This window comes from Brettanomyces nanus, chromosome 1 (genome assembly GCF_011074865.1).
Source record: "Brettanomyces nanus chromosome 1, complete sequence".
Lineage (NCBI taxonomy): Eukaryota > Fungi > Ascomycota > Pichiomycetes > Pichiales > Pichiaceae > Brettanomyces > Brettanomyces nanus.
Window position 1 is genome coordinate 1,183,863 of NC_052374.1, and position 13,478 is coordinate 1,197,340.

A 13,478-nucleotide genomic window follows, 5' to 3' on the forward strand; every position below is an offset into this window, starting at 1 on the left:
CTTTCTCTATTTATTTTCATTCGTTCTTGATATGTAAGAGGCTTCTTGACCTCTGGTTTTAGTTTTCGTGACTTTGCAGTATCATAATTTTGATAATCTTCTTTAGAATCATCAAACCCGCTTTCTTCACCTTTCTCTGGAACATGCTCTCCCTCCTGCTTTAAAACCTTGAAGTACTCTTTTCTAAGTCTGGCTCTATGTGTAAGTGCTCTTTTTATTTCTTCTGTCTTTCCTTCTTTACCCTTGAAATATTTTCTTGTATCCTTTGCCCTATGAAGGGATGATTTCTTTGATACCCCTGACATAATCTTGTGGTTATAATATATAATAAGATAAGGTAAGGTGCAATAGGATATCTAGATTGAAGTTTTTCAGTTTTTCAATTTATTATGTCTTTTTTTTTTTCTAATCAACACATGTTAGTCCCCTTTCTGGGGGTATAAAATTTTTACAGCTTGACTATCGGGCCACTACTCGCAAAATCTAAAAAATACAATTAGACAGAGGCCGATTCAGTAAACTTGATTGATACTATTTTGTCGATCAAGGATTTCTTCCATCCTGTATATATAGTTGATAGCAAAGGTGTGTGTGGTTATACCCATTATTGCTGTCAATCATCTGTGGAGTTTCTCCTTTCAATGAGCAACATAAGGATAGCCTTTGACAGGTACCTTGAATTCCAGTCTGTACAGCGACGAGCTCTGATGCTACAATGGTGCCTTCGAATATCTGGCAATGGAACATCGAGTGGCATAAACCGGTCGTCAATGTTGCTACCAATCATTGTTGATATCTCACACCAACGAATCAAGCGGATTCAGGGAAATTTCAGGTTATGGAAGAAAGAGTTCTCCACTACCAGATGTCGATATTTTGACAGTAATTTTGATATAATGGCCGATAGAGATCTGGACTCCAATGAAATAATACAAATTGCAAAGCAAAAAGTTAGTGGGGTGCAGAAACTACTCCAGCACGAAGGAAATAATGGTTGGAGTGGTAGTAAATCTCATGACAGCGGCTCTCTGTTGGCCAAACAGGTTCAGGACACTTTTAGATGGCTTTATGCCAATGCATTGTATGGTGCCTCCTTTGATTTAATTAAGTTGCTTCCTGCACCATGCTATTCTTGGTTCGAATTTATAGACTTTCCGAACCTCGTACATGTAACTGATAAGTATGGGTCTAGTGATAACCTCCTGGATCTTTTTATGGCTTTTGCTGCCAACGAGACAGTGCCTCAGTTACTTTCGCTTTCTGTTCATAAAGATGATTGCTTAATTTCCTCGCTCCTTGGACTTTATCAATCTTCACCCGGCGACGCTTTGCGGGTTATAGATAGCATAATAGTTCAATCCCAGAATCATATTGGAAGTGAAAGTTTTAACTCTCTTTTCACCAAGATTTGTGCGTACAAACTGAGGTTCTCACGTGATAGTTCTTTCAATGATCAGCTCTCTATCAAATTGCTAACGAGTGTGGTACCGAAGAATCAGTATAGCTTTGATTTGGTTAGGCAGATATATGAAACCAATGCTTCTTCCAAAAATATGAACGAACTCGTTCTAATTATGAAAAGTCTAGTGGATGATAAAACTGTTGACCATTCCACCAAGCAGTCAATGATATTTGCTGCATTCAAGCATGGTAGCAAGTATTTGCTAAAGAGCCTCTGTTTGTGGACTTTACTATTTCCGGATGTTGAGCTCAATTACGACGCTACTTCGGAGGAGATGCTTATTTTGAAGAACAGATGGATGTTTCATAAAGAGGTGGATTTGGATTCAGTCGCTGAGATAGATAATAGCTGTCTGTCCCGGTTGGTCAGTGTGTTGATATATGGTCATACGCGCTGGGGACGGAGAGGTTATGTCTCTGAGCTCTACAGTTATAAGAAGATGCATCACTTACAGATCACTAGGGCCGATCAAGTTGGTGTTCTAAGGTCATTAGTTCATATCGGAAAGTATGATGAGGCCCTACAATTCACCAATATCTGTTCCAAACAAGACGACCAGTTCGTTTGTTCGGAAACCTATGACTCGATTTTCTTATCGCTCGCAAAGGCTGGACGTTGGAACGATTTGAAAGATAAATTTGACTATCTTTTTGATAAGGAGCAGATCACCACCATTAAGCAGTACTCTGTCATGTTTATGGTCCTTGCATCAAGGGGTGCTACTAAATATCTGCTAGATCTTTGGGATTCCTTTCTTAAAAGAGGATTTACACCTGATGATATGATTCTTTCTTCCATTATATTTTGCTTTATTAAGACAAAGTCTTATACCAAGGCTCTTCAATGGTTTTCTGCATATTCCTACTATAAGGTGCCGCTAACTGCCAAATCTTACGGGTTAATGTTGAATGCTCTATCTAGCACTCACGATTTTCGTTCATGTTTTCGGATGTTGGATGAGTTGGTTGAGAAGCACTACAGTTTGAACTCTTTTCAAATGCAACCTTTCCTACGTCAATGTGCTTTTTTGGGAGATCACAGAAGCATCGAACTCATTCTTTCTAACTATTTTCCTCTCTTAGGTATTTCTGTTGAGTCTAAGGATTCTCGATGGATTCTGAAAGCGCATTATTTCGGTAACAGATTTGGTACTGTGGTTGAATCCTATGAGCAAAAGTTGGAATCTGGTGACTACATAGACTATCAGGATACCCTTTTGGCCTTGGAAGCAGCAAGTAAGTACACCAATGTTTCTAAGTTCTACGAACTATGGGAGAAAGCCTTGAAAATGCACACTAATGAGATGACTGTTGGTGCCTACATCCTGTATATCGGTGTCAATGTTAGAGTCCATGGATTATATGGAGTGGAACAGGTTTTGGATGAAGTGCAGCAGAAGTTTAAACTAAAGTATCTTCCTGCCAAGGTCTTCAATGAGATGATATTCTCTTCCATTAGAATGGGTCGGCCATGGTACTCACCCACAATTGTGAAAATGGCTCTTACACGAGGTGTGGTGCCCACTTCAAAGACCTATTCTTTGCTATTGCAATCTAACACATCTCTTTACTCTTATTCTGAGCAGCATATTGAAGAGACAATTCAGCTACTCGATGAGATTCTATTGAACCGTAAGAAGGATAAGTTGGGCAAATTGGACAGAGACCTCAATCCGATGTCATTCAAATTGGTTATCATGCATATTATCAAGTTTAAGGGTGTTGAAGAGGCCCGAAAATATTTTGAGCTCTACGTGGAAGATTCAAAGGATTATTTGCTTGACAATCTCCATGTTTTGCATATTGAGTTGTTGTTATTGGGTGAGGAGAGTAGGTGGGAAGAATTTTCGGGCTGTTATGATAGGTTTACCTCGATCCTAAAATCTAGGTTGCAATATGCTAGACTGAAAGGTAATGAGGATCTCTACGATGATTCCGACCATAAGAGAGTGGAACAATTTTATCGGTATCCGACCAGTATTTCCGTTAACGAGAATCGTATTAGCTACAGTCGATCGCCTTCTGTGGGTATCCCTTCCTCCTTGAAAAAGGCACTCTTTACGATCTGGCCATATAGACTTAGACAGTTGGCAGAGTTGGAACAGTTGGATGAGATGACGTCGATTGTGGATCGTCTTTACGAGAATGGATTCATTCTTTCCAACAAGAACCTCAACGAAACGGCGCTTGTCTTGAGTAGCCATAATAATTTGATTCCAGAGACTGTGGCATTCATCAATAAGTACATTCTTCCTGGTCACATGCTCCACAAAAGACTCGCTTTAATCAAAATGAAGTACAAATCTGAGTACATTCCATTTGTTCATGAGCCCGAGATTAGGTTCATCAACAGCATATACTTTCAGATCATGAAGAATATCGACAGCATATTAGATTCAAGATTGACCCCGCCTCAGAAAGATGCGTTGCTTGATTCGATTATCATTTCGGATACCATGACTGTGATGAAGAATTTGAGAAGCATCTCGCGTTCCCAAAGATTTGTTGCCAGAGTGTTTGCTCAAACCAGAAAGCAAGCGAGAAGTTTTTACAGGAGGAATCATGCTAACGTCAAGATGAGACGTCAGCAGGAAGAGAAGATAGTTAGATGTGAGAAGATTGACAAGATGATTAATTACAGACAGAGATGGCTTGCATTGAGACAAAGGAAGTGGGATCTAATGACTGAGATGAACAAGACAGCTGATGAATCCGAGAGGTATCAGTTGTTAAACGAGATGAGTAAAGTGAAGACCGGTTTTGAAGAGTTGAGAGCCGATCAAAAGAATGCTTTGGAGACTTTGAAGCGGGAAAAACTCAAAATTGTGACTCTTGAGGACTCTAAGGTCTTCAAAGTTGGCCGAATCAACCTTTATAAACTTCATTCCAAAGTTGCCTTGGATGTTTCTTCACTTATAGAAGAGTCCAAAACACGAGATGATTAGACCGGTTATATCACAGTACAAGCATCATATTAACGCTTTTTTTTCAATTCGCATTTCTTTTAACGCTACATTACAAACATATATAACACTACTTGTCCATACTTATATTTATTTCTTCATTCGTTTATTTCAAGGCTAATTCTTCTTAGACTTTGGTTTATGGAATGTAACCTCGTCCTCTGTGTTCAATGTTCCCCATATAAGAGGTCCGATCCAAGGTTGCACATTAAATTCAAGCTTAACGGATGCAGTTCTGTTTTCCAATGTTGGATAGTAGTCGTAGACAGAGTACTTGCTCTTTTTGTTTTTAAGAGAGAGCTGAGCATGATTAGCGTCGGGTATGATATGGTCCCAGAAGACAACTTTAGAGTGCTCCTCTAGGTTCTTAATTCCCTCGGCATTGTCAGGGCCGTCATATTCACCCACCAAGTAGACAAACACTTGCTTAGTGTTCCAATTGAATAGCGGTGTGAGATCTGCGTTCAAGTCAAACCGAAGCTTCACGTTCTCCTTACCCCTTCCCGACTTTCCACCATAATTTCTAGAGTACCTTACCGAATTGTGGGTACCTCTGACAACCAACTCCCCTGGAATGCTTTGGTATCCCTCGACATTCAATTGTATAAATGATATAACCGACACCACTATGGCCATAACAAACATAGTTGTCGTCATGAGCCCAGTGACATCTTGTGCCCTTTGTGCGATTGTGAACATCCTAGAAGTGAAGAACAACAGAGAGTATGTCAGTACAAGATAGATTGTATTTTTCTCGACTTGTCTCGGTTTTGTATATTTTCTTCGCTCTTGTAAGTTAGTTTAGTCTGCTTGAGATCTCTGTTAAGATTTAGTCAAAGTTGGCAACGTTAATATAATGATTCCTTAGCAATTTCTAGTAAAGGCCAAACAGAAACCAAAAGTGGCAAGCAGAATGGAACATCCACACGATGGTAATTGCAACAAAAAAAGAGTCTCACCTCCCGGGATCGAACCGGGGACCCCAAGATTTCGATATCAATTACAGTCTTATGCTCTTCCAACTGAGCTAAGGTGAGATTTACGATAAAAAAAAATTTGTGGTTGTTTAGAAACGCATTTCATTATAGAATTAAACTTGTCTTAATTATTTTACATTCAACCAGATGAGAATACGTAAGGAAACAAAAGTATTTTATTTGATCCTAATATATTTAATGTGATGAGTGAGTAATATTTGAGTTTAGAAAACACTTTTCCTTTATTTTGATCTCTCGATATTATCGAGAAAAATTTACAGTTTAGTTCATAAAATGCAAGGAGTTAAAAAGATTGTAATACGCACCAAGTACTACATCTCCTCAACGAATCTTTAAAGGGTTATTGATTTATAAGGAGATAGTGAAAGTGCATTAGATTCGGATTCATAGATAGGCCTTAGTCTTTATTTTCATAGACATGATGATTACTTGGCGTGCAAGGTCCAATGCTTGCATATCTGATTATTTTGCAATGCACATTCAAGATGGAAGTCAAAGATATTTAAAGGTCCGACAGTCAGTAGATACTTCGAGATATCTGGTGCTAAATCCTTATGACCATTAATTACCCTTTTAGGCAGCATAAGTATCGCATACATACGCCTGCACAAATATTTTTTCTGAGCGAATGCGCTTAAGCGAAAAGAAAAAGAAAAATCATAGTATAGTAATCGACAGGAGGAAAAACTAACGAAAGAACAAGAGGTAGATCATCCTTCATCAAGCAGAAATTGCTTACACAGCAGATAAAGGATAACGAAGGCTTCAAGATGCTCTCCAGACAAATACAAGGTGCTGCCAAACAAGGACTCAAATTTGCAAACAGACAGGCTGGATGGGGATGTGGATTGCGCAGTTTCCACAGCTCACATGCTGCTTGCAAAGTGGACATTCCTGCAGAAGAGAAATGTCGTGAGCTTTTGGACAAACTTCCAGATTATGAATACATTTTCCAAAACGAGGATGGTACGAAGAGGACACCATCGGAGGGAGAGTTGAAGACTATTGCTTACTTGAACACATACTCAGACGAAAGGGTGTTGAACTGGCTAGAGATCTTCACGTACCCAAGGAAATACAAAGACGTGTATTTACAAAATGACAAAGATTTGGGAAAATTGAAGGCCAGCTCTGGATTGATCATTGACAAGATTCCTTATGAGGATACTGCAACGGGAGAGATCAAGTGGAAGATTGTTAGAGACAACGAAACCAAAGAAGGATGGGAGAATATTGCGCACTATTTGTTTGTGCCCGCATTCTGCCTTCTTGCAATCACTTTGTTCTGGAGGGATGATATGGACGTGACCGAATGGGCCAAGAGAGAATTACTTTACAGAGTCAGAGAGAAAGCCTCCCAAGAGGGTGATACCGAGGCTTTAGAGGCATTCAAGAAGTATGGAGATAAGCCAGAAAGTTACGAGTTTGATTTGGCTGGCTTTGACAAGAACGACGATGTCATTGTGGAGAGAATCTTGTCAGGTGAGTACGACAAGATGGCCAAATTGAAGGTGAAACAGCATCATCAGTGAAGGCAGTAGCAACCGTTAGAACTGGCTTTTTTCTTTGACTTATTCATCTCAAAATATTTATTACTATATACTTAACTCAAGTAACTGAGTATACATGTTGACTTGCGGGCCCTGTTCTTCTATCTGGTGTCAGGATGCATTTAATTCCTCAGCCCTCCTGGTGAATCTCCGATTTTGACGAAGCGCGGCCCAATAGAATTATGCCAGTGACATTTTGGTAGGAGGCAATAGCATTTTCTTCTTCCTTAGACAACTCTGAAATCGTTTCGTAATTTACTTTTCATTCATATTTCTTCATCATGGCTAATACAGATCCGGTCCCATTTCCAGGCCCTTCGTCGCCTGAGAGATTGAACATTTCACCTACCACTTCGCATACTATTGAACGTAGGAGGAGACGATCTTCTTCGTTGATATCAAAGGTCGAACCGGAGACATTTGAAACTAAGCAAGACCAAGATATTGAGGATAATATGAACGCGAATTGGGTGCATTTTAAAGGTGCTTGGATCATTCATGTTGTCATTATCATGCTATTGAAAGTGTTCTACGATTTGGTGCCAATTTTCAGCAAGGAAATGAGTTGGACGCTTACCAACGTCAGCTATTCCATTTGCTCTTACATAATGTTCCATCAGATAAAAGGTACTCCTTTTGACTATAACAATGGTGCTTTTGACAATCTCAATATGTGGGAGCAAATTGATAACGGCGATCAATTTACTCCCGTTAAGAAGTTTCTATTGGGAGTGCCAATTGCTCTCTTTTTGATTTCTACTCACTACTCCAACTATGATCTCACTCTGTTTGTCATTAACCTAGTTGCCTGCTTGTTTGTGGTTATTCCAAAATTGCCTTACAGCCATAGAGTGAGAATAAACATTCCTTATCTCACGGATCAACAGATCATCAGTTGAGGAGGCCTTATATTTCTTTACTTGACACTTTTTCTTTTATTTCTGACCCCATTTAATACATGACGCCTAAGTAATTATTATTAAAATTCTCTATCTTACACTATTGATACAATTGGCTATATAATACACTCTTCATTTCGACTGCTGAAAGAACAACTGATCGAGATGCTGTCTAAACATATCTCGTTTCTTCCTATCAACCAGATTTCGAAGGGTTCTTACTCTAACTTCAAGCTCTTCGATATCGCACCCAAATTTCGTCTCTAGTCTATCCACTTTCATCATACTTGAATCCTTAGTAAGCCTCCATCGTCCGAGATAGTTGTACAATCTAGTCCATTGCTCACTGGTCCAATCAGAGGTCGAACTACAATACGAAACAACATCCTGCTTCGTCCCATGTGACCTTTTCTTTGACTTTTGACCCTTTTCATCATCTCTAGTTCTCTTTTTTCCTCTCGGTTTCGTAATGCTCTCAATCTTCTTGTCATTATCCTCCAACAGTCTTCTCTTCTCACCTATAAATTGTGTCACCTTGATGATTGTGCTTTCTGCATCAACATCTGACTCATTGATTGGATCACTCTCAGGAAAAGGGGGTTCTGGTGACTTCGGTCGTGTAACTTCCAACTTGGATACAGGCTCTTCCATTAATAACGATGGTACTTTTTGTTCTATTTGCTGTATTGGTTTGTCTGTTTCCTTTCGTACCTTTGGTCCTAGTTCCTTTGGCCTTAATTCCTTTGGCTTTAATTCCTTTGGCTTTAATTCCTTTGGCTTTAATTCCTTCGGCTTTAACTCCTTCGTTTCCTCTGGTTTCTCTTTCAGAACACTTCCCTCGTACTCATCTTCATCAAATTCACCTTCTTCAACATCTTGACGCCCCGTGATCGGCGATAAGAAACTGGAGTCCAATTCTTCGTAGTTATAACTCTCTTCACTCTTGTATCCACCGTCATCTTCTAAATCAACACTAGGATTAACTCCATGTGAGACAGGGGATTCGGCAACCTTCCGTGACCTACCTTCTGTCTCCTCAACAATGTCACCCGGAACTTTAATGGGTGAAAATCTTATCCTTGGTCTTCCCATATTGCAAGTAACACCCTGGCTAATCGTTAATACGATATATCACTTTAGTTGAACGCACAACTGTAAGACTGTTGCGCGTATTACATCTTTACACCGCATCCCCCCTAAAACTTTTCATAAAAAAGTTCAAGGCCCTCAGAAAATTTTTATAGGAATCTCAAAACTCAGTTGGTCCTTGTAGACCATCTTGTTTCATCAGCTTAAATAAACTATGGCTACCGGAAAGACTGAAAATGCCCGTCGACAAAGACAGGGTGATACAAGAGATGCTAATGTTCGAGTGAAAGGAGAAAATTTTTACAGAGATGCCAAGAAAGTCAGGATAGTGAATATGTACAAAGGAGGTAAACCCACTAGAAATGCAGATGGAGAAATCATCCAAGAAGCTTATTTGCAAGACAGCAAAGTGCCGACGGCGAGAGTGGAACCGAACCGAAGATGGTTTGGAAATACGAGAGTGATTGCTCAGGATGCCTTGTCGCATTTCAGAGAAGCTATGGGTGCTAAGAAGCACGACACATATTCCGTTTTGCTCAAGAGAAATAAGTTGCCAATGTCATTATTGGATGAGAAGGATACTACAGAATCTCCTTCTGCAAGAATACTAGATACTGAATCTTACGGAAATACCTTTGGCCCCAAGGCAAGAAGAAAGAAACCTAATGTTGCGGCTTCTTCTTTTGAAGAATTGGCAAATATAAGCAACAAGGATACCGATACATTTGAGGAGAAAGAGATCTTGAAACCTACTTTGGGATTACTTGGAGGATTTGATGGTGATGAATTTACTCGGGAAGCCAGAGAGCATATCTTTTCTAAGGGACAGTCCAAGAGAATCTGGAACGAGTTATTCAAAGTGGTTGATTCTTCTGATGTCGTTATACAAGTTTTAGATGCAAGAGATCCAATGGGCACTAGATGCAAGTCAGTTGAAAGTTACATAAGGAAAGATTGTCCGCACAAACATATCATTTTGGTTTTGAACAAGTGTGATTTGGTTCCAACTTGGGTTGCGGTAAGTATCACTGCTGGAAACGCTCTTTTTTTTTTTTTGGTTACTGCTTGCTTTCTTTATCAACTGTAGTATGCAATTGAGCACCAAAGCATTTTGTCAGGGCACCCTATGTGATTGCCTTAGGGCATATCACTTATTCACGGTATAGCTTGCCTGTTACATCTTTGGAAGATTGATAATCATCGACCGGTCAATTTTTGTATCCATTTTGGGTACTCGTATTGGCCACCTCCTGTTTCGTTTTGAGACGGGAACCCAGATGATTCTAGGAACTTAAGAGTTGAGCTCTGCTTTTTCACTATAGCGGAACTCGTAGTAAGAAACCTAACATTTTGTAGGATGGAGAAAGCATAAAGTAAACAGAAGAGGAACTCATTTATTTATCGAAAAGTTACTAACATTTATTTCAGGCTGCTTGGTTAAAACACTTATCAAAGGATTTCCCAACATTGGCATTCCATGCGTCTATCACCAACTCATTCGGTAAGGGATCTTTGATTCAGTTATTGAGACAGTTTTCTGCTTTGCATTCAGATAGAAAACAGATTTCAGTGGGATTTATAGGCTATCCGAATACCGGTAAGTCAAGTATCATCAATACTCTAAGACGTAAAAGGGTGTGTCCCGTGGCACCAATTCCTGGAGAGACCAAAGTCTGGCAGTATATTACTCTTATGAAGAGAATATACCTTATTGACTCACCTGGTATTGTGCCTCCATCATCTAAGGATTCAGAAACCGACATTCTTTTTAGAGGAGTAGTGAGAGTCGAGCACGTGTCGCATCCAGAACAGTATATTCCGGAACTCATGAAGAGAGTGGAGAAGAAACATCTAGAAAGGACTTACGAGCTCAGTGGATGGAAAAACTCTGAGGATTTTATAGAGATGTTGGCAAGAAAATCCGGAAGATTGTTGAAAGGTGGTGAGCCCGATGAAAGTGGTGTATCAAAACAGGTTATTACAGACTTCAACAGAGGTAAGATTCCCTGGTTCATTCCTCCACCAGAGGATAATGAGGTCAGAACCGGTGTGGATAAAAAGAGTCAATACAAGAGAAAGCGTGCAGAGAGAGAAAATGCTGCTGCAGAGGCTCTAGCTAAGGAAGAATCTGAGGCTCTAGCTAAGGCCAAGGAAGAGATTAAAGATGAGACCGAGAACGCAATTGACGAAGAGGATCAGGCTTCAACCAAAAGGCAAAAGAGAAGTTGAATTTTTTATATCTATACTATTACTTCCTATACTAGTGAGTGGCCGCTCAAAATACAAACGGAATACCAACCAAGTCCTTAAAACAATGAGTTCTTCTTTGCTCCTAATTGGAGCGATCAGCGTCGTCGCGACAGAAACCTAAAATTTTTCAAGGCAATGAATGGATCTGAGAAGTTGGGAAACGGGAAAGTCGAGAAGGTGAGAAATTAAGTACCGAATAAATAGTTCTTGGTAAGGGACATCTTCACTAAGTACATTCAATGCAGAATTCTAATCAATCTAGTAATCAGCAGCCACTCAACATGGGTTATCCATCTCAATTTATGAGTCATGGACAGAGTCCTGCAGAATTACTTCAACAAAGTCAACAAGCACAGCAAATACAGCCAAACCAGTCTCAGCAATCACAATCCCAACAAGGTCAGCAACAACAGGGGATGAGCAAGATTCTCGGTGTGATGGGAACTCCAAATTCGACTGCTACCACTGTGGCGGCCGCAGCGCAGGTAATTGCGCAGCAACAACAACAGAAGGCGGCAGTAGCAGCAGCAGCAGCAGCACAGACCCAAGGGTTGCCTCTTTCGATGATGATGTCCCCTCAAATTCAGGGCAGGGTCATTCAGCATGGGAACCAAGGCGGTCAGGGTGTTCAAGGTGTTCAAGGTGTTCAAGGTGTTCAAGGTTCTGGCACTTCTGGCCAGCAGCCACAGCAACTGTTTCAGCAAGTTCAGCAGCAGCAAATTGCTGCACTGGCAGCACAGAGGTTGGCCCAAGTGCAAGCCGCACAACAACAGCAACAACAAATACCTTTTTCTCAGATACAGCAACTTCAGCAGTTACAACAACAGGCACAACAGGCACAACAGGCCCAGCAAGCTCAGCAGGTTCAACAAGTAGAAGCGCAACAGGCACAGCAACCACAAGCAGCAGCAGCAGCAGTGGGCCTTGGCCAAATTCAACCTCAACCACGATTACAGCCAGGGATACCTTATGCGCAAGTAGGACCACAACCTATGGTTCGTGAAGTTTGGAACAATAACCTTGAAAGTGAGATGATGGTCATTAGAGAGCTAGCCGAAAGATATAATACGATCTCCGTGTCTACTGAGTTTGCAGGTATAGCTTCAAGACCGGTTGGCTCGTTCAGATCAATTAAGGATTACCATTATCAAACAATGCGTTCAAACGCGGACTTGTTGAATTTGGTCCAGGTTGGAATCACCCTCAGTGACAATCAAGGAAGAAGACCAGCAGGAGTTCCATCGACTTGGCAGTTCAATTTCAAATTTGAGCTCGACAAAGAGATGTTTAATCGAGATTCTATTGACACTCTTATAACTACGGGAATCAATTTCAGTAAACTCAAGGAAAGTGGAATTGAATCTTCTGAGTTTGCACAATGTCTTATAGACAGTGGCCTTTGCCTCTTGCCAGATGTGACATGGGTCAGTTATCACGTTGGCTATGACTTTGGCTTTTTAATTTCTCTGCTAATCAATAAGGAAATGCCTTCGAGTGAGGAAGACTTTTCAGATTGGGTGTCTACATATTTTCCTAACTATTACGACGTGAAGCTGATTTCTGTGTCAAAGCTTTTTGGAAACAACGTGTATAAAAGTCGATTCACTTTGGAAAGTCTTGCCGAGGAGCTTGGTGTGATCCATAATGCAAACTTGAATTTCTTGCAGGTGGGTGGACAGTCCATGCTCACTCATATGTGCTACTGGGAGCTTAGAAGACTTATCGATTCCAAAGAACTTGAGTCTTGTAAGAACGAGATCTGGGGCTTAAGCGATAATTCTGACATTGCGGACTTGGCTCAAGAGATACAGCCGCAACATCAGCAACCACCACCACCAGCACCACAGCAGTCGCAGCAATCACAGCAATCACAGCAGCAGCAGCAACAGTCACAGCAATCACAGCAGCAGCGTGGGCAGCAACCGTCACAAATGCCTCCTCAGCTCCAACCTCTACAAATGCTTTTACAACAGAAACAGCAACAGCAGCAACAACAGTCAGTTCAGCGAATTCAACAACTGCTTCAAGCACAGAGTCTGTTGAACCAAACTACAGGAACAGGAGTACAGAGACAAGGCCAACAGCAGCCAATATTTGGTATGAATGCCCCACCTCCAGGGATTTCTACAGACCAAAAAAATATGCTGTCCCCGAGAATGATGTACTACAATAGGCCTATGTAATTAATGGATACAGGTAGTGACACTGTGAGGAAAACTTTTTTTTTTTATTCAGTCAGCCTGGACGAAGACGGGACGAAGACGAGAG

At 40.7% G+C, this 13,478-nt stretch overlaps 7 protein-coding genes and 1 non-coding gene across 8 annotated transcripts; 5 read left to right on the forward strand and 3 right to left on the reverse strand.

Moving 5' to 3' along the window:
• Positions 1 to 896: 896 nt before the first annotated feature.
• FOA43_000544 (uncharacterized protein) lies at positions 897 to 4,406 on the forward strand (the record flags this gene model as incomplete). The annotated part of the gene is made up of 1 exon (XM_038920874.1): positions 897 to 4,406. The coding sequence occupies one exon, from the start codon at positions 897 to 899 to the stop codon at positions 4,404 to 4,406; it is 3,510 nt and encodes a 1,169-aa protein (XP_038776802.1).
• Positions 4,407 to 4,541: 135 nt separating this feature from the next.
• FOA43_000545 (uncharacterized protein) lies at positions 4,542 to 5,123 on the reverse strand (the record flags this gene model as incomplete). Its single annotated transcript, XM_038920875.1, has 1 exon — positions 4,542 to 5,123. One exon carries the CDS (start codon positions 5,121 to 5,123, stop codon positions 4,542 to 4,544), a length of 582 nt encoding a protein of 193 aa, XP_038776803.1.
• A 254-nt stretch (positions 5,124 to 5,377) lies between these two features.
• On the reverse strand, positions 5,378 to 5,461 carry FOA43_000546. Its single transcript has one exon. It is a non-coding gene; the product is annotated as a tRNA-Tyr (tRNA).
• A 446-nt stretch (positions 5,462 to 5,907) lies between these two features.
• FOA43_000547 (uncharacterized protein) lies at positions 5,908 to 6,954 on the forward strand (the record flags this gene model as incomplete). The annotated part of the gene is made up of 2 exons (XM_038920876.1): positions 5,908 to 5,913; positions 6,169 to 6,954. The coding sequence occupies 2 exons, from the start codon at positions 5,908 to 5,910 to the stop codon at positions 6,952 to 6,954; spliced, it is 792 nt and encodes a 263-aa protein (XP_038776804.1).
• Positions 6,955 to 7,253: 299 nt separating this feature from the next.
• Positions 7,254 to 7,871, forward strand: FOA43_000548 (uncharacterized protein; the record flags this gene model as incomplete). Its single annotated transcript, XM_038920877.1, has 1 exon — positions 7,254 to 7,871. One exon carries the CDS (start codon positions 7,254 to 7,256, stop codon positions 7,869 to 7,871), a length of 618 nt encoding a protein of 205 aa, XP_038776805.1.
• A 132-nt stretch (positions 7,872 to 8,003) lies between these two features.
• On the reverse strand, positions 8,004 to 8,963 carry FOA43_000549 (uncharacterized protein; the record flags this gene model as incomplete). Its single annotated transcript, XM_038920878.1, has 1 exon — positions 8,004 to 8,963. One exon carries the CDS (start codon positions 8,961 to 8,963, stop codon positions 8,004 to 8,006), a length of 960 nt encoding a protein of 319 aa, XP_038776806.1.
• A 211-nt stretch (positions 8,964 to 9,174) lies between these two features.
• On the forward strand, positions 9,175 to 11,189 carry NOG2 (GTPase required for pre-60S ribosomal subunit nuclear export and maturation; the record flags this gene model as incomplete). The annotated part of the gene is made up of 2 exons (XM_038920879.1): positions 9,175 to 9,978; positions 10,416 to 11,189. 2 exons carry the CDS (start codon positions 9,175 to 9,177, stop codon positions 11,187 to 11,189), a joined length of 1,578 nt encoding a protein of 525 aa, XP_038776807.1.
• A 302-nt stretch (positions 11,190 to 11,491) lies between these two features.
• FOA43_000551 (uncharacterized protein) lies at positions 11,492 to 13,393 on the forward strand (the record flags this gene model as incomplete). Its single annotated transcript, XM_038920880.1, has 2 exons — positions 11,492 to 11,495; positions 11,562 to 13,393. 2 exons carry the CDS (start codon positions 11,492 to 11,494, stop codon positions 13,391 to 13,393), a joined length of 1,836 nt encoding a protein of 611 aa, XP_038776808.1.
• Positions 13,394 to 13,478: the final 85 nt, after the last annotated feature.